At 42.2% G+C, this 27,179-nt stretch overlaps 1 protein-coding gene across 18 annotated transcripts in view; it reads left to right on the forward strand.

The window, feature by feature from the left end:
• Positions 1 to 27,179, forward strand: part of rims1a (regulating synaptic membrane exocytosis 1a) — an 857,383-nt gene that overhangs the window by 343,362 nt on the left and 486,842 nt on the right. For 17 of the 18 annotated variants that reach the window (XR_015753101.1, XR_015753102.1, XM_087979575.1 and 14 more), the window contains one exon: positions 19,182 to 19,395. Coding sequence is in view for 16 of the 18 variants with exons in the window: in XM_087979575.1 (XP_087835701.1) it covers positions 19,182 to 19,395 (214 nt within the window). In the remaining 2 variants the exon portion in view is untranslated. Of the gene's footprint in view, positions 1 to 1,893; positions 2,965 to 19,181; positions 19,396 to 27,179 lie in introns of those variants that run through there. The other variant, XM_087979674.1, reaches the window with a different exon arrangement.

Raw genomic sequence — 27,179 nt, forward strand, 5'->3', positions numbered from 1 at the left:
AAGTGGACATTAGGCTACTGGGAAAAATGCTGGAGAAGTAATAATGGCGATCAAAGAAACAGCAGAGGAACTGAAGTACCTTGTGTCAGACTTCACAGTGGAACACACGAATAATATCCCAAAAATTCAAGAGAGTTGGGGACAGAGGAGAATATGGTGGGCATCACCAAGGAAAAACTGAGAAAAACTAAAAGGTCTGAAGGTGGACAAATCACTTGGACTAAACTCCAGAGTTCTGAAGGAGATAGCTGAAAAGACAGTGGAGTCATTAGTGGTGATTGTTCAGGAATTACAAGTCAGTGAGGATCCCAGACAACTGGAAAGTAGCCACTGTAAAATTTTTAGGAAAGGTTTAGTAGACAAATACCTTAAATTAAAGGCACAGTCCCAAACCACAACAGTCTTATAAATTTCATTGTTGTTACACATCCAAAAGAAAAAGATATGGCTGTAATCTTACATCTGATAAATCTCGTTCTTCTAAATATCATCAAAATAAAAATGTTATCATTAGCTTTTCATTTCAAATCTGTTGCTTCTTACTGGCATTATCTCACCATTATCTCTGAGCACATAAATTCTGTGCCTGTGCGCTTCCTCCACTTCACCTGATGAAGAAACAGTGCCTTGAAAGCTTGTGATTTCAAATAAACCTGGTGTCATATGACTTTTAATTCTGTCCATCTTACTGTAGCACTGGCTCTTTCACATCATGGCCACAATCAATACCATAAACAGCTGGCTGAAAGTGGAGAGGATCTTCAAGAAGATCATGCATATCAACACAGACATCAAGTTTCTCCAGAGATGCAAGAAACCAGAGAAGATCCTGAAAGGACTACAGATCACGAACCCACTCAAGTCGGCCTATAACACAGATCTCACTGAGAGACTCTGCTGTCACACCTCTCGCACACTCCTCAACCATTTCATACACAAGCAAATAATTGAAATCAAGCAGAGTCCATATTCTCAGCTTCAGGACACAGTGGACCTGCTATGAGAACAAGGCCACCTATATTCACATGAGGGAAAGGAAACTTGAGAAACTCAGCGTCATAACCAGCAACAATCAAGTCTTTGCCACAGTTGAAACTGGTATCACCACAGGGAAGTCCATCATCAACTTGTCTGACTACACCCTTCAACCAGACGAAATTGAAATTCTCAGCCTCGGGTTCAATTTCTGTCCCACTGTCAAAATGGACCTCATTGATCTCGCAGCAGACATTGAGGAATTTACCAGAAATAAGGCTCTGAGAATTTTTCCACAAACTGCAACATGTCAGCAGTGAACCAACCGCCAATGAACCGGAGCAGTCAACAGAGAGATCTACAGTGCAGCAACCAAACAAAAAATAGTCAAATTGGACTCCTCCTGCTGCTGCTGTACACCTACCATGCATGCTCAAGCCATCAGGAGATGTGTCAATGCCACATTCACCAGCCGTGCTCACAAGATAGCCCAGAATGTCACCAAGCATAACACAATGCCATTCATACGTTCAAGACCAACTGCAACATTGTCATCAAATGAGCTGACAAAGGAGGAGCCATCATCACACACAATAGGACGGACTACTGCAAGGAATTGTATGGACCACTGAACAATCAGAAATGCTGCAGTCAATTGCCTGCCGATCCAACCAAAGGAGACATCTGTCAACTCAACAGACTAATCAAAATCTTTGATCCAGACCTTCAGAGTGTCCTATGTATTCTAATCCCACATATTTCTCACATAGGAGACTTCTACTGCCTTCGAAAGATGTACAAAGCCAACACATCCAGACAACCCATCGTACCAGGTAATGGGAATGTATGTGAGAACCTCTCTGGTTATGTCGAGGACGTCTTGAAACCCATTGTACAAGGATCCACCAGCTTCTGTTTCAACATCTTACAGAAACTCAGCAAAATGGACCAGTTGAACCAGGAATATTCCTCATCACAATGAATGCTTCAGTACTGTAGACCAGCATCCCATACAATGACGGCATCACTGCAGCAGCCTCAGTTTTCAACACCGACAACTGACAATTCCCAGATGCCATTCTATAACTCATCCGCTTCGTCCTCAACCACAATGTCTTCATCTTTGACAACCAGTTCTTCATCCAGACACATAGAACAGCCACAGGGACCAAATTTGCACCCAAATACGCTAACATTTTCATGCATTAGTTTGAGCAAGACCTCTGCAACAGGACCTCCAAACAATATTGTACACCAGATACGTTGATATTTTCTTCCTTTGGACTTATGGTAAGGAATCACTGAAATGACTACATATATCAACAAGTTTCATCCCATCAGCAGACTTACCATGGACTACTCTTCAGAATCAGTCTTAATCTTGGACACACGCATCTCCATCAAGGATGGACACCTTGGAACTTCACTCTACCACTAGCCCACAAATAACTTCATGATGCTTCATGTCTCTAGCTGCTACCCCAAACATGTTAAAGAAGGCATCCTCAACAGACAAGCCCTGCTTATACACAGGATCTGCTCAGATGAGGAGGAATCCGATGGACACCTGAAAGACACCCTCATAAGAACGGGCTACGATGCTCAATTCATTTATCGCCAGTTCTGATGGGCCACAGCGAACAACCGCAATGACATTCTCAGAAGGCAGACACTGGACATAACTGATACAGTATCCTTTGCATCCAGTACTTCCCAGAGAGGAGAAACTGCACCATATTTCTTCACAGCCTTCCACAGGTCATTGATGGCAATGAATACCTCATGAAGGACATCCCTATGCCTCCAATTCTTGCCTTCAAACAGCTGTCTAGCCTTAAACAGACCATTGTTCACAACAAATTACCTCGCCTTCAGAAAAACAGCGACCACAACACCACACAACCCTGTCTTGGCAACCTCTGCAGGACATGTCAGATCATCAACATGGATACAACATCATATGTGGGAACACCACCAACCACGTACACGGTACGTACTCATGTGACTTGGTCAATGTTGTCTAACTCATGCACTGCAGGAAAGGATGGTATATCAGTCAGACCATACTGATGCTAGGATAATGGACGAATGAACACCATTCAAAAATCACCAGGCAGGAGTATTCTGTCCTATACAAGGAACATATCAATGGTCAAGGACATGCATCTTCTGATCTTTGTGTAAGTGACCTCCAAAGCAGCCTTGGAGATACACAACAATGCAGAATAGCTGAGCAAAAACTGATAGCCAATTTCTGTACCCATGAGGACAGTGTCAACTGTGATCTTAAGTTCATATCATGCTACATGTATTCCCACCATGCTGTTCTGTTTTGACATCATCACCTTGATAGGGAGATAATAACAAGCTATCTCAAGTAATTTGTACAATTTTGAATTAGACCTCGTCATGTGATTCTTATACCTATCATGTTATTCCAGCCCTTTGTTTGTTTATTTGTCCCTTGCACCATCCTATTTTTGCGTTTTTGTAATTGTTAATCAGCCTTCACTTGCTATTCAAGCTGTTGACACTAATTACACAGTTTTGACATTTTTTTCATCACCTACAAAGGCTGGTTATTCTTCCTGTCGCCACACCACTCTCACTATTTGTATTTATCTTTAGGCACTCTTAATTAAGTGGGCGGCACGGTGGCACAGTGGTTAGCACTGCTGCCTCACAGCGCCTGAGACCCGGGTTCAATTCCCGTCTCATGCGACTGACTCTGTGGAGTTTGCATGTTCTCCCTGTGTCTGCGTGGGTTTCCTCCGGGTGCTCCGGTTTCCTCCCACAGTCCAAAGATGTGCAGGTCAGGTGAATTGGCCATGCTAAATTGCCCGTAGTGTTAGGTAAGGGGTAAATGTAGGGGTATGGGTGGGTTGCGCTTCGGCGGGTCGGTGTGGACTTGTTGGGCCGAAGGGCCTGTTTCCACGCTGTAATCGAATCTAAAATCTTAATTCCCTGGAATTATCTTGCCATTATCTCTCTGTATATAAATTCTGTGCCTCTGTGCTTCCCACCATTTTACCTGATGAAGGAATAGTGCTCTGAAGCCTTCTGATTTCAAATAAAACTGTTGGACTATAACCTGTTAAAACCAACTAGGAGAAAGCGAGGACTGCAGATGTTGGACATCAGATTTGAGAGTGTGATGCTGGAAAAGCACAGCAGGTCAGGCAGCATCTGAGGAGCAGGAGAATTGAGGTTTCAGGCAGGAGCCCTTCATCAGCAATGAGCATTCTTCATTCATGATGAAGGGCTCTTGCCCAAAACGTCGATTCTCTTTCTTCTCGGCTGCTGCCCGACCTGCAGTGTTTTTCCAACACCACACCTTTGACTATAACCTGTGTCGTGTGACTTTTGACTTTTTCCATCCCAGTCCAACACTGCCATCTCCACATCATGGCTTCTTATTGCTCAGAGTGTTTTCCACTTGTTCAATTTCAAATCTTGTTTCTTGCTAAAGCCCTGGAACATAACTCAATTCATGAAATACAATAGAAAATTTTGTTTACCTTTTAAAATATATTGAAGTGTAAAAATGCAGTTGCCAATATTATTTGTTCTGCTTTTTGTTCTTGTATGATACTCAGTAAAGTAGCATTTGGTCTAATAATAAATTCAAACACAACTGGGGCATTACTTAAACTGATTAGTTAAATTTGAATTGTTGACAAAACAGCAACCAACTCAGGTATCTATTTCATAGTCAAATGTTACATATTTTCAATTTCATATTTCCAGTACACTCTGAGACTGTTCTTGCAAACTCTCAGTGCAGGACCTCTCTCTTAAAGGTACAATACATGCCTTCAACTTCATAAGAATGGTACTTGATGCTAATCATGAAAAAAGGAGCCCTTGAAGATAATGCTGGCTATAAATGTATTGTTTCCCCAATTCTGATGAGACTTTGATTCTGGCACCATCTGTGTCCAATATTAGTCAAATTATGAAAATGGTCAACCCACTGTAGAATTTTCACAGTTGGCAAACCAGCAAGTGAGGGAAAAAAAACAAAAAAATAAAATAGATGAGATTAAAGTAAGAGCTGGGATACCTTTTTAGAAAACAAAAACCTTTACTTCCTGGAGGTTATAAATGCTGTTTTGAGGGAATAGGTTAGTAGAGTAGACAAAGAACTGGCAGATGGACCACAGTATGGTGTGCAGTTTGGGAGGAAAAATAGAGGATTTGACTCTTTTTCTTAATGGAGAAAGTCTTCACAAGTCTGAAGCACAAAAGGTCCTAGTTCAGGATTCTCCTAAAGTTAACATGCAGTTTCATTTGACAGTTTGGAAGGCATATCAGTGTTAGTACTAATTTCAATAGGGCTTGAATATCAGATCTGAGATCTATTGCTGAGGCTGTATAAGACTCTGCTCAGATTGTATTTGGAATATTGTGAGCAGTTTTGGACTTGTACCTAAGGAAGGATGTGTTGGCATTAGAGGGGGTCCAAAGAAGGTTTACAAAAATGATCTCTGGGATGAAGGGCTTGTCGTATGAGGAGTGATTGCAGAATCAAAGTCTGTACTCAATGGATTTTAGAAGGATAAGGGGGGGATCTGATTGAAACTTCCAGAATACAGATGGATCTGGATCGAGTGAACATGGAGATAACATTTCCACTAGTAGGAGAAATTAAGACCTGAGGGCACAATGAAGAACTGAGAAGAGGAGGAATTTCTTCAGCAAGAGTGTGGAAGTTATTGCCATAGAGGGCTGTGGACACTAAGTAATTAAATGTAATCAAGGTAGCAATATATATGTTCTTGTAAGTGTTCAAGGGTTGTGGAGAAGGCTGAAGAATAGGGTTGAGAATTATATCTGCCTAATTCTGCTTGTCTATTTTATGGTCTTGAGGAAAGACATTGCACTCTTGTGAGAAAAGCATTTTTACAGTTATTGTCAGGAACACAATGTCCAGTCTCTGGAGAGTTCGAGCTCTGAATAAATTTTGAGTCAATTCCACTGGGAATTGTGCAGAAGTCTTGAACTTCCAACAATAGTAAAAGCAACATCCCAGCATCCTGGCAACCTAAGTAAACCATAGACACCCTACAGTATAGAGAGAGGCCATTTCGCCCATCGAGTCTCCACTGACCATCCAAAGAGCATCAGTTCCTGCATAATATTCCTGCCATTGTATTCGATGCCTAAGCAAATAAAGGCAAATATCCCATGTACCTTCCTAACCAACTTGCCATCCTGCTGTTCTATCTTAAGAGATCTTTGGATATTCGCAATCAGGTCCCTCTGATTTTCATTACCTTCAAGGGTCCTACCATTTATTGTGCAATCTCTTGTCCTGTTAGATATGTCTAAAATCCCCATTACTTCACATTTTCTGGGTTGAATTACATTTGCTACTGCTCAGCTCTGCTGACCAATTTGTTGATATCCTCCTGCAGTTTATAGCTGTCATCCTCACTATTTATCACCCTGCCAGTTTTTGCATTACCAAACTATAGCAAGTGCACCATTATGATCATAACTCCTGTCTTTAAGTCCAAACCATTAGGTCCTGGCTCGGAGTCCTGTGGAAACCTATTGGGAATAGGGTTCAAGTCACAGAAACATTCCTCTACCATCCCCCTTACTTCCTGCCTCTGAGCCAATTTTGATTCAATCTACCACTTCATCTCAGATCCTTTGGGCTCTTACTTTCTTGACCAGTCTATCTTGAGGGTGCATGTAGACCACATCAAATGCATTACTTTTGTCAACATGCCATCTCAAAGAGTTCGATTAAATTTGTCAAACACATGCTGACACTCTGTGATTAATCTGGGTTTTTTCAAGGCCAGATATCTTCTGTCCCTCAGAATCCTTTATGGAGTAACTTGCATACCATGATGTTAGAGTGACTGGCCTGTATTTTCCTGCTCTATTGCTTCCTCCCACTTTTAATACTGGGACAACATTAGCAGTTCTTCAGCATTTCACCTGTGGCCAGACACAATTTGAAAATTACTGCCAGGGCCTCCAATATCTCCTCCATTTCCTCCTTTACCTACCTGAAATACATCTCATCTGAACTTCAGATTTATCGACTCTTAAATCTATTAAAAGCACTAGTACCTTCTCTGTCTCTGTTACTTCCTTCTAATATTTCAGTCCTCCATCCTAATATCTAAACCTACATCGTCCTTTTGCAAAATAGTAATTGAAAACTGTACCCATATCTTTCAGGTCCACACACACACAGATTATGTCATTGGTCTCTCAGTGTCCTGACTCTTCTAGTTATTTGCTTGTTCTTTATATTTTTTTAAATCCTTTGGGTTTTAGCTTATTCTACCTGCCAGTTTGTTTTGGTCTCATGCACTCTCTCAAACCTCAATAAGCCCCCTTTCTTTTCTTAATGTCCCTTTGAAGTCCAGGGTTCTCTTTTCCTGAACATTTTTATGAAAACATATATGCACTGTATACTTGCAATTTTCTCCTTGAATGTCTCCCACTTTAAGAGAAACAAGGGTATAGAGATCAAGTAAAGACACATTCAAAGATAAGCGATGGAGATAAACAACAGGAGGGAAGGAGCAGAAAAAGAGAGTGAGAATGGGCAGAGAAAAAGCACAGACGAGAACAGAGCACAAACACGTGTGAAGAAGATAATTTGAAAGAGAATCTGACAAAAATTGAAGGAAATGAAAAAGGTAGGTCAAGTCCAAACAGGAAAAGAGGAGGTAGAATGAGAGACAGTGGGAAGAGGTACAGGAAGGAAAGGGAGAGAAAGATGAGGAAGAGATAATTTTGGAAAATAAATTACACAGAAAGAGGACAAGAGTAAACTGATAAACTCTAAGTAGTAGAGAAAACAGAAATGCAGAATAGAACTGAAGGGAGTCTTGGCAGCACCTGTATTTTGGCACAAGTCTCTGTGTCTTTGATGTAAGAGATGAGTATTTTGGTTCAGTCAACATTTTGAACAATACTGCTTAAATGTTTATTGTTTAAAGTGTTTAACCATGTGTCATATTACCACTTCATGAGAGGTTACCTCCTAGAGGTTGATAAAGTCTTGAGGGATGCGGATAGGGTGAATAGCCAAGATCTTTTCCCAAGATCGGGGAAACCAAAACTAGAATGTCGAAGATGTGGATGTGCCAGTGTTGGATTGGGGTGGACAAAGTCAGAAGTCACACAGCACTAGGTTATAGTCCAACAGGTTTATTTGAAATCACAAACTTTCGGAGTGTGGCTCCTTTGCCAGGTGAAAGGCTGCATTCTGAAAGTTTATGATTTCAAATAAACCTGTTCAACTAAACCTGGTGTCATATGACTTCTGACTTAGAAGGTTTAAGTTGAGAGGAGAAAGAGTTGAAAAAAACCTGAGGGGCAAAGGTTTCGCACAGAGGGTGGTGTGTGAATGGAACGAAGTGGTGGAGGAAACAGATACATTTAAAAGGCAATTGGATGGGTACATAAATAGGGATGATTTAGAGGGGTGTGGAGCAAATGCTGGCAAGTAGAACTAGATCAGTTTAGGTGGAAGGAAATGAAAAAGATAGATAAAGCCCAAGCGGGAAAAGAGAAGATAGAGTGACAGTTGCGAAGAGATACAGAAAGGAAAGGGAGAGAAAGATGCAGAAGAGATATTTTTTATAATTAGATCAGTTTAGGTGGTCATATGGATGAGTTGGACTGAATGGGCTGTTTCTGTGCTGTGTGACTCATGGATAGAAAGCTGCAAACACAATCATATGCAAGCCGGCTGTAAGTATTTCCTAAGCGCACTGAAATTTCCTGTGTGATGCAAAAAACATTTCACGCAGCATTACAGCAGGGTGTTGATCATACTTTCACACATAGCTTGCATGCACAATTATAGCTGCCACCTTGAATCAAGCTGACATTTTCCTGTATGAAATTAATACGCCAATATAGCTTCTCAATAACAAATTCAGCTCTGCTGGTAATCATATAGAACATAGAAGAATACAGCGCAGTACAGGCCCTTTGGCCCTCGATGTTGCGCCGATCCAAGCCCACCTAACCTACACTAGCCCACTATCCTCCATATGCCTATCCAATGCCCGCTTAAATGCCCATAATGAGGGAGAGTCCACCACTGCTACTGGCAGGGCATTCCATGAACTCACGACTCGCTGAGTAAAGAACCTACCCCTAACATCTGTCCTATACCTACCCCTCCTTAATTTAAAGCTATGCCCCCTTGTAATAGCTGACTCCATACGGTGAAAAAGATTCTCACTGTCGACCCTATCTAAACCCCTAATCATCTTGTACACCTCTATCAAGTCACCCCTAAACCTTCTTTTCTCCAATGAAAACAACCCGAAGTGCCTCAGCCTTTCCTCATACGATCTTTCTACCATACCAGGCAACATCCTGGTAAACCTCCTCTGCACCCATTCCAGTGCCTCCACATCCTTCCTATAGTATGGCGACCAAAACTGCACACAATACTCCAGATGCGGCCGCACCAGAGTCTTATACAACTGCAACATGACCTCAGTACTCCGGAACTCAATTCCTCTACCAATAAAAGCCAGTACGCCATATGCCTTCTTCACCGCACTATTTTACCTGGGTGGCAACTTTCAAAGATCTGTGTACATGGACACCAAGATCCCTCTGCTCATCCACACTACCAAGTATCCGACCATTAGCCCAGTACCCCATCTTTTTGTTACTCTTACCAAAGTGAATCACCTCACACTTAGCTACATTGAACTCCATTTGCCACCTTTCTGCCCAGTTCTGCAGCTTATTTATATCCCGCTGTAACCTGCCACATCCTTCCTCGCTGTCTACAACTCCTCCGACTTTCGTATCATCCGCAAACTTGCTCACCCAACCTTCTAACCCCTCCTCCAGGTCATTTATAAAAATGACAAACAGCAATGGTCCCAAAACAGATCCTTGCGGAACACCGCTAGTGACGGCACTCCAAGATGAACCTTTGCCATCAACTACTACCCTCTGTCTGCTTCCAGCCAGCCAACTCCTAATCCAAACCTCCAACTCACCCTCAATGCCATACCTCCTTATTTTTTGCAGTAGTCTACCATGGGGAACCTTATCAAACTCCTTACTAAAATCCATATACACCACATCTACCGCGTTCCCCTCGTCCACCTCCTTAGTCACCTTCTCAAAGAATTCAATAAGGTTTGTGAGGCACGACCTGCCCTTCACAAAACCATGCTGACTATCCTTGATCACAATATTCCTATCCAGATGTTCATAAATCCTATCCCTTACAAATCTCTCTAAGATTTTGCCCACAACAGAAGTGAGACTCACCGGCCTATAGTTACTAGGGTTATCCCTACTCCCCTTCTTGAACAAGGGAACCACATTTGCTAGCCTCCAATCTTCTGGCACTACTCCTGTAGACAACGAGGACATAAAAATCATGGCCAATGGCTCTGCAATCTCCTCCCTTGCTTCCCAGAGAATCCTAGGATAAATGCCATCAGGCCCAGGGGACTTATCTATTTTCACCCTTTCCAGAATTTACAACACCTCTTCTCTACATAACTACATTTGCTACATGCTCTACATACACCGTCGGCGGCACGGTGGCACAGTGGTTAGCACTGCTGCCTCACAGCGCCAGAGACCCGGGTTCAATTCCCGACTCAGGCGACTAACTGTGTGGAGTTTGCACATTCTCCCCGTGTCTGCGTGGGTTTTCTCCGGGTGCTCCGGTTTCCTCCCACAGCCCAAAGATGTGCAGGTCAGGTGAATTGGCCATGTTAAATTGCCCGTAGTGTTAGGTCAAGGGGTAAAATGTAGGGGAATGGGTGAGTTGCACTTCGGCGGGTCGGTGTGGACTTGTTGGGCCGAAGGGCCTGTTTCCACACTCTAAGTAATCTAAGTAATCTAAAAAAAAAACTCAAAGCCATCCATTCTACTTAATTGTGACTCAGTATTCACATTGACAACAATGTCCTGTTTCTGATTGAATACTGACAAAAAGTATTCATTCAGTGTCTCCCCAATCTCTTCAGCCTCCACATGCAACTCCCCACTACTATCCTTGACTGGACCTATTCCTACTCTAGTCATTCTTTTATTCCTGACACACCTATAGAAAGCCTTAGGGTTTTCCCTAATCCTACCAACTAAGGACCTTTCATGTCCCCTCCTTGCTGCTCTTAGCTCTCTCTTCAGGTCCTTCCTGGCTACCTTATAACTCTCAATCGCCCCAATTGAACCTTCACGCCTCATCTTTACATAGGCCGCCCTCTTCCATTTAACAAGGGATTCCAATTCCTTATTAAACCACGGCTCCCTCACACGACCCTTTCCTCCCTGCCTGACGGGTACATACTTGTCAAGGACACTCAATAGTTGCTCCCTGAACAAGCTCCACATATCAATTACGCCCTTGCCTTGAAGCTTACTTCTCCAAGCCACACATCCTAAGTCATGCCTCACTGCATCATAATTTCCCTGCCCCCAGCTATAACTCTTGCCCTGCAGTGCACACTTATCCCTCTCCATCACTAGAGTAAAAGTCACCGAATTGTGGTCACTGTCCCCAAAGTGCTCACCTACCTCTAATTCTAACACCTGGCCTGGTTCATTACCCAGAATCAAATCCAGTATGGCCTCACCTCTTGTTGGCCTATCTATATATTGTGTCAGGAAACCTTCCTGCACACATTGGACAAACACTGACCCATCTAACGAACTTGAGCTATAGCTTTCCCAATCAATATCAGGAAAGTTAAAGTCCCCCATAACAACCACCCTATTACTTTCACTCTTCTCTTGAATCATCCTCGCAATCCTTTCTCAAATTAACTTTGGCAATTTGTCAATCCAAAAGATAATCTAGCAGACCCCACTGCTCCCTAGAGTCAGCTGTCAGTTTGTCACTGAAAATGAAAAGCAAATCATTGAAGTCATTGCCCATTGCAGTTGTTTGATTAGCAAAATAAAGACAGGAGTTTCATGGTGAATGGTAGGGCCTTAAGGAGTGTAGTGGGGCATTGGGAGTTCAGGTGCATGGTTTTCTGAAAATGGAGTTATATATAGGTAGACAGGACAGTGAAGGTGGCTTTTGGCACACTTGCCTTGATCAGTCAGGGAACTGAGTAGGGAAGTTATGTTGCAGTTGTACAGGATGTTGGTGAGGCTACACATGGAGTATTGTTCAGTTTTTTTTTTTGGTTTCCCTACAGTATGAAAACAGACCCTTTGGCCCAACCAGTCCACACTGACCCTCCGAAGAGTAACCTACCCAGACCCATTCCCCCTAACTAATGCACCTAACTCTACGGGCGATTTAGCATGACCGATTCACCTTTGGACTGTGGGAGGAAACTGGAGCACCCGGAGGAAACCCATGCAGACACTGGAGAATGTGCAAACTCCACACAGACAGTCGCCTGAGGCTAGAATCAAACCTGGGTCCCTGGCGCTGTGAGGCAGCAGTGCTAACCACTGAGCCACTGCTTTAGTCACCTTGTTATAGAGTCATAGAGATGTACAGCATGGAAACAGACCCTACAGTCCAACCTGTCCATGCCGACCCATTCTAGTCCCACCTGCCAGCATCCAGCCCATATCCCTCCAAATCCTTCCTATTCATATACCCATCCAAATGCCTGTTAAATGTTGCAATTGTACCAGCCTCCACCATATCCTCTGGCAACTCATTCCATACACGTACCACCCTCTGCATGAAAAGGTTGCCCCATACCTCTCTTTTATATTTTTCCCCTCTCACCCTAAACCTATGCCCTCTAGTTCTAGACTCCCCAACCCCAGGGAAAAGACTTTGTCTATTTATCCTATCCATGCCCCTCATAATTTTGTAAACCTCTATAAGGTCACCCCTCAGCCTCCGACGCTCCAGGGAAAACAGCCCCAGCTTGTTCAGCCTCTCCCTGTAGCTCAGATCCTCTAACCCAGGCAACATCCTTGTAAATCTTTTCTGAACCCTTTCACGTTTCACAACATCTTTCCGATAGGAAGGAGACCAGAATTGCATGCAATATTCCAACAGTGGCCGAACCAATGTCCTGTACAGCCACAACATGACCTCCCAAATCCTGTACTCAATACTCTGACCAATAAAGGAAAGCATACCAAAATGCCTTCTTCACTATCCTATCTACCTGCGACGCCACTTTCAAGGAGCTATGAGCCTGCACTCCAAGGTCTCTTTGTTCAGCAACACTCCCTAGGACCTTACCATTAAGTGTAAAAGTGCTGCTAAGATTTGCTTTCCCAAAACGCAGCACCTCGCATTTATCTGAATTAAACTCCATCTGCCACTTCTCAGCCCATTGGCCTATCTGGTCAATATCCTGTTGTAATCTGAGGTAACCCTCTTCACTGTTTACTACACCTCCAATTTTGGTGTCATCTGCAAACTTACTAACTCTTATGCTCACATCTAAATCATTTATGTAAATGACAAAAAGTAGAGGGCCCAGCACCGATTCTTGTGGCACTCCACCAGTCGCAGGCCACCAGTCTGAAAAACAATCCTCCACCACCCTCTGTCTTCTACCTTTGAGCCAGTTCTGTATCCAAATGGCTAGTTCTCCCTATATTCTGTGAGATCAAACCTTGCTAATCAGTCTCCCGTAGGGAACCTTGTCGAACGCCTTACTGAAGTCCATATAGATCACATCTACTGCTCTGCCCTCATCAATCTTCTTTGTTACTTCAAAAAACTCAATCACGTTTGCGAGACATGATTTCCCATGCACAAAGCCATGTTGACTATCCCGAATCAGTCCTTGCATTTCCAAATACATGTACATTCTGTCCCTCAGGATTCCCTCCAACAACTTGCCCACCACCGAGGTCAGGCTCACCGGTCTATAGTTCCCTTTGTCTTTACCGCCCTTCTTAAACAGTGGCACCACGTTTGCCAACCTCCAGTCTTCCGGCACCTCACCTGTGACTATCAATGATATAGATATATATGTTATAGGATGGACGTGATTAAATTGGAAAGAATGTAGAAGAAATTTACAGGGATGTTACCAGAACTCAAGGTTCTGAGTTATAGGGAGGTTGGACAAACTAGGATTTCTTACTTTAGAGCAAAGGAGACTGAGGGGGATCTTATAGGAGTGTATAAGACTGAGAGTCATGGATAGGGTATATGTACTCAAACCTTTTTACCAGGGTTGAGGAATCGAGGACTTGAGGGCATCAGTTTAAGGTTTGAGAGGAATCATAGGTATGAGGGGGGCAAACCCTCCACTGGTTAGAGTCATACCTGGCACAAAGATGGCTGTGGTTGTGGAGGGTCAGTCACCTCAGCTCCAGGTCAGGTCTGCAGGGGTCCCTCAGGTTAATGTCCTCGGCCCAAAAATCTTCAGCTGCTTCATCGATGACCTTCCCTTTATCATAAGGTCAGAGTGGGGATGTTCACTGATGATTACACACTGTACAGCACCATTCGTGAATCCTCAGATACTGAAGCAGTCTGTTCTCACATGGAACAAGATATGGACAATATCCAGGCTTGGTTGACAAGTTGCAAATAACATTTACGCTACACAAATTCCACACAATGACCATTACCAATAAGAGACACTCTAAACGCCGCCGCTTACGTTTAGCGGTATTACCATCACTGAATCCCTCACTATCAATATCCTTGGGTTACTACTGACCAGAAACTCAACTTGACTCATCACATAAACACAGTGGCTACAAGAGCAGGTCAGAGACTAGGAATATTGCAGTGACTAACCCCCCTCCTGACACCCCAAAGTCTATTCACCATCTACAAGGCACAAGTCAGGAGTGTGATGGAATGCGCCCCACCTGCCTGAATGGGTGCAGCTCCAACAACACTCAAGAAGCTTGACACCATCTAGGACAAAGCAATCCGCTTGATTATCATCACATCTACAAAACATTTAAACCCTCCACCACCAGCGCTCTGTGGCAGCAGTGTGTATTATCTACAAGATGCACTGCAGTAATACACCAAAGACTCTTAGACAGCACCTTGCAAATGCACGACCACTTCCATCTGGAAGGACAAGGGCAACAGGTACTTGGGAACATCACGGTAAAAACAATGACTGCAGATGCTGGAAACCAGACTCTAGATTAGAGTGGTGCTGGAAAAGCACAGCAGTTCAGGCAGTATCCGGGGAGCAGTAAAATCGACGTTTTGGGCAAAAGCCCTTCATCAGGAATACAGGCAGAGAGCCTGAAGGGTGGAGAGATAAATGAGAGGAGGGTGGGTGTGGGGAGAAAGTAGCATAGAGTACAATAGGTGAGTGGGGGAGGGAATGAAGGTGATAGGTCAGGGGAGAGGGTGGAGTGGATAGGTGGAAAAGAAGATAGGCAGGTAGGCGAGTTTGTTTCAGGACATGGTTGAAGAGCTTCAGGGCAGAGGAAATGATCTGGGAGTTGCAGTGGGAGAGGGACTCCCTGAGATTCTTGTCGAGAGAGGAAGAAAACTTCTTCAAAGCAGACATCCTTGCAAGAGGAATCCCAGTAGGGTTACAATCAACTAGGTTAAAAACAATGACTGCAAATGCTGGAAACCAGAGTCAAGATTAGAGTGGTGCTGGAAAAGCACAGCAGTTCAGGCAGCATTCTAGATTAGACTACTGCGAATCCTCTTGCAAGGATGCCTGCCTTGAGGAAGTTTTCCTCCTCTCTCTACAAGAATCTCAGGGAGTCCCTCTCCCACTGCAACTCCCAGATCATTTCCTCTGCCCTGAAGCTCTTCAACCATGTCCTGAAATAAACTCGCCTACCTGCCTATCTTCTTTTCCACCTATCCACTCCACCCTCTCCCCTGACCTATCACCTTCATCCCCTCCCCCACTCACCTATTGTACTCTATGCTACTTTCTCCCCATCCCCACCCTCCTCTCATTTATCTCTCCACATTCAAGCTCTCCGCCTGTATTCCTGATGAAGGGCTTTTGCCCAAAACGTCGATTTTACTGCTCCCCGGATGCTGCCTGAACTGCTGTGCTTTTCCAGCACCACTCTAATCTAGAGTCTGGTTTCCAGCATCTGCAGTCATTGTTTTTACCTTGGGAACACCACCACCTGCAAGTTCCCCTCCAAGCCACTCACCACCCTGACTTGGAAATATACCACCGTTTCTTCACAGTTGTTGGGTCAACTGTAGGAATTCCCTCCCTACCAGCATTTTGGGTCAACCCACAGCAAATCGACTGCAGCGAATCAAGAATTCAGCTCACCACCAGCTTCTCAAGGGTAAATAGAGATGAGTTATCAATGCTGGCCAGCCTGCAACGTCAAGTCTCACAAATGAATTTTTAAAAAAGGGAGCCTGAGGAGCAACTTTTTTTAACACAGAGAGTGGTACACATCAAGGAATCCCTACAGTGTCCAAACCAGCCCTTCGGCCCAACAAGCCCACGCCAACCCTCCGAGCAGTATCCCACCCAAACCCATTCCTCTATATTTACCCCTGATTCATGCACTTGAATTACACATCCCTGAAAACTATGGGCAATTTAGCATAGCCAATTTACCTAACCTGCACTTCTTTGGATTGTAGGAGGAAACTGGAGCACACCGACACTGGGAGAATGTGCAAACTCCATACAGACCGTCACCCAAGGCTGGAATTGAACCTGGGTCTCTGGCACTGTGAGGCAGCAGTGCTAACTGCTGAGCCACCATGCTGCCCTACATATGGAATGAGCTGCCAACAGAAGTGGTTGCGGCAGTTACATTAATGACACTTAAAGTGCATTTGGACAGATACATGGATAGGAAAGGTTTAGAAGGATATGAGCCAAGTGTAGGGAAATAGGGTTAGCATGGAGGGACATTTTGGTCAACATGGACCAGTTTGGGCTTAAGGACCTGCCTCCATGCAGTAGGACTCTGACATTTTGACTCTTTATGACATAGTAACTGAATAACTTTGTATTTTAGAGCACATCTTCATCTGATCAACACATTCACATGTGACTACTCATCGTAACATCTTGTTGCTTGTGAGTGTGACTCATTCTTTCATACACCTTTCAATGTAACCTGAATAGTGTTCTACCTTCAGGTTAAGTATGCTACAATAAAATCAGTAATTAGACAATTAAAAGTATTAATGATAAGAGTATTATGACTATTCACACTTACAAAACAACATTCCTTGGTGAAAGAGACCCACATATCTGATAAAGTTCACTGTAGACTGATCAATGGTGATGCTTGCTTGTTACTGAGTAAAGCAGACTGGAAAGAAACTGGCATGAGATCCGGGATTGTAAGAAGCTGTACAGATGGAATGGATTCAGTTAATCCAGGATGGAACCTTTGTCCTAGTGTGTCGGATAAATTTAAAACCAGTAATTTAGTAGGGGAGGATCCAGAAGAATCCACAAAGCAGCCTAAATATTGAAAAGAGGACAGGTTAACATAGGAAAGAATTAAGTAAGGGATTATATATATTCGAACACACGATTGTGGTGGACCCAGGGACACTGACTGAGTTTGAGGTAGTTAATCTAAGTGGCGTGACTGCCTCCTTTAACACAACATACAAGTAACTGTCCTCCTCCCTGATGTATTTCAGTGTTCAAAGTTCAAACTCCAGTTCCTCAAGCAACCACAATCCTTTAGCTGTTTGTCGAGAACAGTTTTTAGTGTATGAATGAATGAATTCTTTTTTTTTGATTTTTGATTCTGCTCTTATACGTAAGTAATCCCTTGCAGATCTTCATATTATTTTAGGTTGGCACAAATTGAAGAAAGCCTTTGTTGGAAATGATTAGAAACACTGTACTTTGGTGGATGGGTTTGGGTGGGATGCTGTTTGGAGGATTGTTGCAGACTCAATGGGTCAAATGACCTCTTGCTGCACTGTAGGCATTCTTTGATTCTGTTCTGTGACTCCTGTCACTGCTGTCCTCCCTCAACAGCGCACCCTGCTGTGAAGGTCCCAGAGGACTGCTCCAGCTGCCCTCACTCACCAGTCTTCTTGGGAATCCCAGCTGGGTAAAAAAAATACAATTCCAGCCTTATGTTGTGCTTTAAATAAAAACAGAAAGTGCTGAAGAAATTCAGCAGGTATAACAACAAAACAGTTAACATATCAAGTTCAGTATGACTCTGGTTCAGAACTAAATTCCTGGTTATATTGGATTAAAATATTAATTCTTTTTCTCTCTACACAGATGCTGCCAGACCTGTTGAGTTTCTCCATTATCCTCAGTATTTTGCTTTTACTTTATTGTGCCTTGGTAGGCTTGTGTAAATGTAGGAAAGTTTGTCAAATTTTATTGCCCTCATTGGAACATTTTAAGCTGGAAGCAGTGACTGCTGTTGAGTTCTCTGCATTAATTTCAAAAGCCTGCACTCAGAACCAGTTGGGAATTTCATTCAGTTTTTTCTCTCATTATGTGTATATTCTTTTCTCTCTCTGTCTTCCTTAATTTGTATGTTTATTTGTCTCCTGAGAGAAGTTTATTCTGCTCTGTGTCCATGCCTAAGTATGGAAGAATCCTGACCTTGGTTTAGGAGTTGAAGATCCTTTCTGTATCTTTCCCCTCATAGTTTTACCCCTGGATTCTTCCTGAGTGCCAACACAAAATTTTCTTCCACATTTGCCCCAGTTCACAGGTGCATAGTTAAGGATGATATTTCTTCTTATTTTGGACTCCAAAAAAAACCCCAACTGCTAGTAAGGTACTTAACCGTTTGGTACTTTCTATTTCCATGTAAGGAAACATGATTCCTCAATCTTTCATTTATAATAATATGAAAGACGGCAATGCCTATGATGTGTTTCTGTTTAAAGTTTATTGCTGCAATTATAAAGGAGGAAAGATGTTGGTGTGGAGCAGGAATAGTCTAATAATAACAAAAAAGACAAATGAGATGTTAAATATAAGTCTCAAATGAATGATACAAAGAGGCAATGTGGGTTTGTGCAGATTAATCTGAGTCCGTGCCAAAAAGTAATGAAAACCACTGGTGCCAGATTTCAGTGCAACAGAATAAATCCAGATCTGATGTGATGAAAACCAGTATATGCCAATAAATCTTGCTCTGGTTTCATACAGGTTTCATACTGATTCATACAGTTTTCTCCCTCTTGGCCGTGAGACTTGACTAGAAAACTCTTTCTGGTGAGGATGCAATAGCTTGGTGATGTGACTCTGCTCCACAACACAAACATGACTATCATGCCATGTACACAAGGATCTGAAATCACAAATCTAACTTTATTTCATTCATCCTCCCTCTAGGCGGTTACATCAACAATTCGAGAGCTATAAGGAACAGATCCGAAAAATTGGTGATGAAGCACGCCGTTACCAGGGGGAGCATAAGGATGATACCCCAACCTGTGGGATCTGCCTCAAAACCAAGTTTGCTGATGGCTGCGGCCATATCTGCTCTTACTGCCAGACTAAATTCTGTGCTCGGTGTGGGGGTCGGGTTATGCTTCGCTCAAACAATGTGAGTATGCAAGGGAAATCTTTTTCAGCATTTATACTGTTCATCTTATGGAACTGATGTTGCATCCTGATTTTGTAAATTTTTTTTATTAGGGAGCAAGGCACAGACCCTGTCCCTCCATTTAAAAACTATCAAAACTTAATAGGATACATTTCCCTTGTATTGAAACAAATGTGTTCTTTATACTTTCTTAAGCCACTTTCTAAAATGAGCGAAGTAATTGCACTCAGACTATGTTCAGAAAGAGGTTGTATTGTCTCCTCCATGCACCAGTAGATAGAATCTATCAGGACAGTGCCAGTGTAAGACAACCTCGAGTACCATACCATGAGTTCTTAGCCTCTGACTTTATTTCCACATCTTCTCAGCCCTTCTAGTACTTTTGGTGTTGACACAGAAAATTCATTATTACACTGGGCATAAATTGAAAGAAGAGTTGATCAGAAGCCAGCCATGTGTCATTTGTGGTAAACTAGGGGTTGCTAAAGGTTCTGGTAAAACCTTCCAGGTTTAACCATAACACTGTAGCAATTTGGTTCTTAGCAAGCAATACAGAAGGATTAACATCCTAATATCCACTGTTCATGCATTAACCTGAAATTTGGGTTCAGGAGACAACAAAATATGCACCTGGCTTGTGTATGCATTTCTTCTGCTAAGAAGGGGCAGGATTAGGCCATTCAATCCATCACATTTGCTGTGTCATGATTGATCTGGTATTCGCCTGAACTATACTCTCCTGCCTGCCTCTTTAATCTTTGACTCCTTTGTACATCAAAATCTGTCTAATGTTGTCTCTAGTTCTCTCTGGAGTAAAGAATTCCAACGGGTAACTATCCTCAGAGGGAAGAAATTTGTGGGCGGCACGGTGGCACAGTGGTTAGCACTGCTGCCTCACAGCGCCTGAGACCGGGGTTCAATTCCCGACTCAGGTGACTGACTGTGTGGAGTTTGCACATTCTCCCCGTGTCTGCGTGGGTTTCCTCCGGGTGCTCCGGTTTCCTCCCACAGTCCAAAGATGTGCAGGGTCAGTTGAATTGGCCATGCTAAATTGCCCGTAGTGTTAGGTAAGGGGTAAATGTAGGGGTATCGATGGGTTTCGCTTCGGCGGGTCGGTGTGGACTTGTTGGGCCGAAGGGCCTGTTTCCACACTGTAATGTAATCTAATCTAATCTAAAATTCCTCCTTATTTCTGTCTGAATTAAGAGAACCCTTATTTTGAGATTCCGCTTTCTAGTTTGAGATACTCTTTGATTGGAAGCACCCTCTCAATATTGACCCTGTCAAATCCTCTCAGAACTTTTTATATTTGAACAAGATAGCTCCTTATTCTTCTAAACCCAACTGGTTATAGACTATACGGTGTAGAAGCATAAGGAGTTCATTCAGTCAATCAAGTCTGCTGTGCCTTTCAGTATGATCATGGCTGATTTGATAATCCTCCACACCACTTTCCTGCCTTTCGTGCATTTGGAAACAAGCCATTCAGCCCATTGAGTGCACACTGACCTTCCAAAGAGCATCCCACCCAGACCTAAACTCTCTGAGTAAAGAGGTTTCTCTTCATCTCACTCCTAGCTCTCTTGATGACAGTCTTGAAATTGTGACTCCTAGTTACTGAATTATGAACTATTTGAAACAAAATACCCTTCTGTACCCTGTCAAAATTGTTCATAAATTTAAATACCTTATTAATGTCTCTTAATCTTCTCTGCTCCAAAGAACACACCAAATTTCTCCAGTCCTTCCTTGCATCTGAAATCCATGTTCTAGTATCATTTCAGTAAACCTCTTTTGAACACTCTCCAGGGCAATAATATCCTTCCTTGAATAAGGTGCTCAGAACTGAAGACAATACTGCAAATTAGTATAGCCTCACTTCCTTGCTTTTATACCCTATACCTCTGTTTATAAACTCAAGGATCCTATTAGCCTTCATAACAACTATTTCAACTTGCCTGGCCATTTTCCGAGAATTATGTATGTGAACCCTGAGGTCCCTCTGCTTTTGTGCTCTCCTCAAAGTTGAACCATTGAATCTATATTGTCTTTATGTACCTTCTATCAAAATGCATTACCTCTCATTTCTCAGCATTGAAATTCATCAGTCAGTTGTCTGCCCATTTGGCTAACTTGTCAATGTCGCTCAGCATCACCCTCAGAATTCAGTATTCTCCTGACTTTAGACTCTGCAAATTTAGAGATTACACCCCCAACACCCATCTCCAAGTCATTTATAGCAATAAGAAAAATCAAGAGTTCCAAGACTGATCCCTGGGGAACACCACTTTCAACTTGTCTCCAATCTGAGAAATGCCCATCTATACCCACCTTCTCTTTCCTATCTTTTACCCAGTTTCAAATCCTTGTTTTCAAATATAGACACAGAATACATAGAATCCCTACAGGGTGGAAACAGGTCCACATTGTCCCTCTGAAGGGTATCCCATCCAAACGTGTTCCCCTACCCTATTACTCCCTGACTAATGTACCTAACCTACACATCTCTGAACACTATGGGAATTTAGTAAGTGTTATGAAACTGTGGGTGCACTGTACCTTTAAGACAGTTAAAAGCTAGCAGAACTACCTGACGCAGCACCAACAAGATATAATGTAACATTAGGTCAAACAACTCGATTCGCTGGTTGTCTGAAGATGACAAAACAAATTTAAATTAGGCCAACAGGATAAATTATACCCTGAAAAATACCAAACTCCAATAAAGTTTGAATTTAGTATATTGACAATCTTAAAAGCTAGTGATACAATCAGATGCTTTGGGAGTATAAGACCGAGGAAAATTGAATAGTTTGGAGAGAACTGCCAAGCCACCAGCATCCGCTGACTGCCCAGAGAACAGCTCGCTTAAATGTACCTTTATTGATCAGTAACCTGTGAAACAGAAATCCCTAAGAAGAAGAAAAGAAGGCCAAGGAAGATCTAAGAGAAGATTTGACATCTAGCTGGTTTTGAACATTTGAATTTTTGTTAAATCTTAATCAGGGGTTTTCTCGGACTAGTATTATAGAAAGAAAGGTGAAAGATAGGTTAGAGAAAGGAGTTGTAAATAATGGTTAGTTAATTGTTCTCTGTTAATCTTTAAGAAGTAAAGTTGTTATTTTTACTTTAAGTAATTCTTGGCCTCTCTAATTTTCACAGATTACTACATGGGATCAATCTTTTCTGTGCAGCTTTTTTAAATTAGGCAGGAGGGTTTACCTCGTGACAGAACTGTTTGGGGACTCATTGCTGGGATTTGAATGGTTTGGGACTTTTGTCCGTGATTTGAACAGTTTGGGACTTGGATTGGCATTTGAACAGATTTGGAGTATGAAAAATCCCAGCAGATTTAAACATTGCATGTTATGGATGTAGGTTTGCTCACTGAGTTAGAAGGTTCATTTTCAAACGTTTTGTCACCATAATAGGTAACATCTTCAGTGAGCCTCCGAATGAAGCACTGGTGGTGTAAACCACTTTCTATTTATATGTTTGGATTTCCTTGGGTTTGTGATGTCATTTCGTGTTCTTTTTCTCATGAGTGGAAAATGAGGTCCAAGTCAATGTGTTTGTTGATACAGTTCTGGTTGGAAAGCCATGCTTCTAGGAATTCTTGTGCATTTCTCCGTTTGGCTTGTCCTAGGATGGATGTGTTGATCCAGTAAAAATGGTGTCCTTCCTCGTCTGTATGTAAGGATAATAGTGAGAGAGGGTCATATCGTTCAGTGTCTAGTTGATGTTCATGTATTCTGGTAGTTAGTTTTAGATTAGATTACTTACAGTGTGGAATTAGGCCCTTCGGCCCAACAAGTCCACACCGACCCACCGAAGCTCAGCTCACCCAGACCCATTCCCCTACACTTACCCCTTCACCTAACACAATGGGCAATTTAGCATGGCCAGTTCCCCTGACCGACACATCTTTGGATTGTGGGAGGAAACTGGAGCACCCGGAGGAAACCCATGCAGACACAGGGAGAATGTGCAAACTCCACACAGAGAGTCACCTGAGGTGGGAATCGAACCCCGGTCTCTAGCGCTGTGAGGCAGCAGTGCTAACCACTGTGCCACCATGCTGCCTGTTTGTTCAATGTAGTGTTTGTTACAATTCTTACAAGATATTTTGTCCAGACAACAAGCAAAACGAATGTCATTTCCAAAATCGACCACCTTAACGTTTGCCGTATGTGTCATACATGTCAAATGGTAGGTGAGCCACAGGCGATTGTACACCAGCACCTTTGTTGCCAATTCCTGCATTTGAAGAACCTTTCATGCAGGTTATAATTGATTGTGTAAGTCCTCTCCCGAGAACTAAAAGTGGGAACCAGTACTTGTTTACAATAATGGATGTGTCTACAGATTTCCGGAGACAATTCCATCACAGAGTATTAAGGCACAAAAGGTGCTAGAGGAGTTAGTAGCTTTCTTCACATGATATGAGCTACCAAGAGAGATTCAGTCAGACCAAGGGTCAAATTTTACTGCTAGGCTGTTTAAGGAGGTTATGGATAGCTTAGATATACAGCACTTGAAGTCCAGTGCATATCATCCTGAATCCCAGGGAGCTTTAGAAAGGTGGCCTCAGACCTTGAAGACCATGTTAAGAGCATACTGTCAAGACTACTCGAATGATTGGGATAAAGATATTCCATTTGTGTTGTTTGCTAGTAGAGATGCCCAAATGAATCTACTCAGTTTTCTCCCTTTGAGTTAATATTGGGTCATGAAGTGAAATTTGAAATTAATTAAAGAAACATTGACCAAAGTGAGGTCACACACTTAGATTATGTATTGGAAGTGAGGAAAAGACTAAATCGAGTAGGTGAGTTAGCTAAACAGCACAATGTAGAATGAAGCAGGTGGCAGATAAAAACTCTGAGACTTGGACGTTTTCCTGAGGGGATGACATGTTCATACTGCTATCAGTGATAGGAGATCCCTTCAAAGCCAAATTTGGTGGTCCCTATCAAATTGAGGAAACGTTGAGTCAGGTGAACTATCTAGTAAAGGATAGTTCACCTTTAGGATAGGAAAAAAAGGTATCAGGTATATCATATGAACATGTTGAAACCGTATTATACTAGAGAGAAAGGACTAGAGAAACAGGTGTGAGTTACTGCCCCACAGATGATGTTGATTTTTATGGCTTCAAAATAGATTAAAAAATGGAGACGTGCTTGAGGAGTGGAATGGGTTAGTAAGCTATCTGTCTCAGGAGCATAGAAAGCAGTTGAAAGATTTGTTGCTGCAGTATAAGGACATATATGAGAGTCAGATGGGGAGGACTAATGCTATTATACATGAAGTAGACGTAGGGAATTCTGCTCCAATAAAACAACACCCCTGTTGGATTAATCCTTTCAAAGCCAGACAAGTCCAGGTAGAGGTGAAGGCCCTTCCCAATGAGGATATCATCGAACTGAGCCAGAGCGAGTGGAGTTTGTCGATGGTCTTAGTTCCCAAACCGGACGGGAGTCATTGAATGTGCGTGGATTATCAGAAGGTCAACGCCATTACGAAATCAGACTCATGTCCAATATCAAGATTGGAGAACTGTCCAACTGTGTTGGACTTAATGCGTGGTTACTGGCAGGTACCATTATCAGAGTCGATGAAAGAAGTTTCTGCGTTTGTAACCCCAAATGGGCTATATCAGTTTAAAGTGATGCCCTTTGGAATGAAGAAGGCACCCACCACTTCCCAAAGACTCATGAACAGAGTTGTGGCTGGGTTTAGAAACTGTGCAGTCTATGTGGATGGTGTAGTGATGTTTAGTAAGGCCTGGAAAGATCACAGGGTACAGTTGGCAGAGCTCTTTGAAGCAAACTTACAAGAAGCAAAACGGGTGATAAACTAAATTTGTGAAAGCAGAGATAATGTTCTTAGGACATAACATCGGTCATAGAAGGTTGACTCCATGGAACGCAAAGATGAAGGTCATTGAGGAATTTCCATGACCAACCTTGAAGAAAGAGGTGTTTTGATTCTTTGAACTCAGCAGATTCTATCGAAGTTTGTTCCAAATTTCAGCAGTATAATGACTGAAGTGGACTGCTAACCGATTTGCTACAGAAGAACACAAAGTTTTGGTGGACAGAACCATGCCAGAAGGCATTCAACTATTTGAAAGCCATATTAACCACTAAATCAGTTTTAACTACACCAAACTTTTCAAAACCTTTTAAAGTCACCATCGATGCCAGTGACATTGGAGTTGGGGCTGTACTCCTGCAGGAAGATGAGGATGGGATTGAACTGCCAGTTGGTTATCTTTCGAAGATCAACATCCACCAGAGGAAATACTCCATTATCGAAAAAGAATTATTGAGTTCGGTACTGGCATTACCAAAACATTTTAATGTGTATGTCACAAACAATGTGTCGGAGATGGTTGTGTACATGGATCACAATCCACTTATATTCTTAGAATGCTTTAAAGACAAGAATGTGAGAATAAATAAAAGCAAAGGGCTTTGACAAAGGGTCAGTTAGACACAAAACGTCAGCTCTTTTCTCTCCTTACAGATGCTGCCAGACCTGCTGAGATTTTCCAGCATTTTCTCTTTTGGTTTAAGAATATCAAACTATTTCTTTAGAGTCTTATGTTACAGACTTTTTATGTAAAAATTGTACATGTTGCAGGTCATAAGAATGTACTTGCAATATGTATGATTTTTAACTGATAACATTTAGATGAGATTTGTCTTTATTTAATGTTATATACTATACACAGTTATAAGGGAAGAACTTAAGGTAAACTTAGATTAAAGTTATCTGAATGTTAGAGTAATGTGTTTAAAGAATGGAAAAAAAAGAAGCCATCTTTTCTTTATGATGGTCCATTTTTTCTGAAGGGGGCAGATATTATGAAGGTAAGGGTGTACTGTACGTTTAAGAGAGTTTAAAGCTAGCAGAACTACCTTGACACCTACCAAGTGTCAAGATATAATGTAACATTTATATGACACAATACCACAACAAGGTATAATGTAACATTTGGTCAAACAACTCGATTAGCTGGTTGCCTCGAGATGACAAAACAAATTCGAATTAGGCCAATCAGTTTAAATTATAGCCCGAAAAATACTAAACTCCAATAAAATTTGAATTTAGTATATTGACAATCTTAAAAACCAATGACACAATCCAATGCTTTTGGAGTATAAGACCGAGGAAAATTGAACAGTTGGGGGAGAACTGCTAAGCCACCAGCATCTGCAGACTGCCTGGAGAATAGCTCTCTTAAAGGTACCTTTATTGATCAGTAAACTATGAAACAGAAATCCCTAAGAAGAAGAAAAGAAGACCGAGGAAGATATAAGAGAAGATTTGACATCTGGCTGGTTTTAAAAATTTGAATTTTTGTTAAATCTTAATCGGAGGTTTTATCGAACTAATATTATAGAAGGGAAGGTAAAAGATAGGTTAGAGGAAGGAGTTGTAAATAGTTGTTAGTTAATTATTCTCTGTTATACTTTAAGGAATAAAGTTGTTAATTTTTACTTTAAATAGTTCTTGGCCTCTTGAACTTTCACAGACTACTGCACAGGATAAATCTTTTCTGTGTTGCTGGTTTAAATTAAGCAGGAGGGTTTACCCTGTGATGTAACAATAGCCATCTTTGGACTGTGGGTGGAAACCGGAGCACCCAGGGAAAACCCATGCAGACACAGGGAGAATGTGCAAATTCCACACAGTCAGTTCCCCAAGGCTGGAGTTGAACCTGGGTCCCTGGCACTGTGAGCCACTGTGCCTAAATTGCTAATGAACCTGCCATG

Source organism: Chiloscyllium plagiosum, unplaced genomic scaffold (genome assembly GCF_037043375.1).
Source record: "Chiloscyllium plagiosum isolate Xiang-an unplaced genomic scaffold, Cpla_swu_hap1 HiC_scaffold_3, whole genome shotgun sequence".
NCBI classification, from domain to species: domain Eukaryota; kingdom Metazoa; phylum Chordata; class Chondrichthyes; order Orectolobiformes; family Hemiscylliidae; genus Chiloscyllium; species Chiloscyllium plagiosum.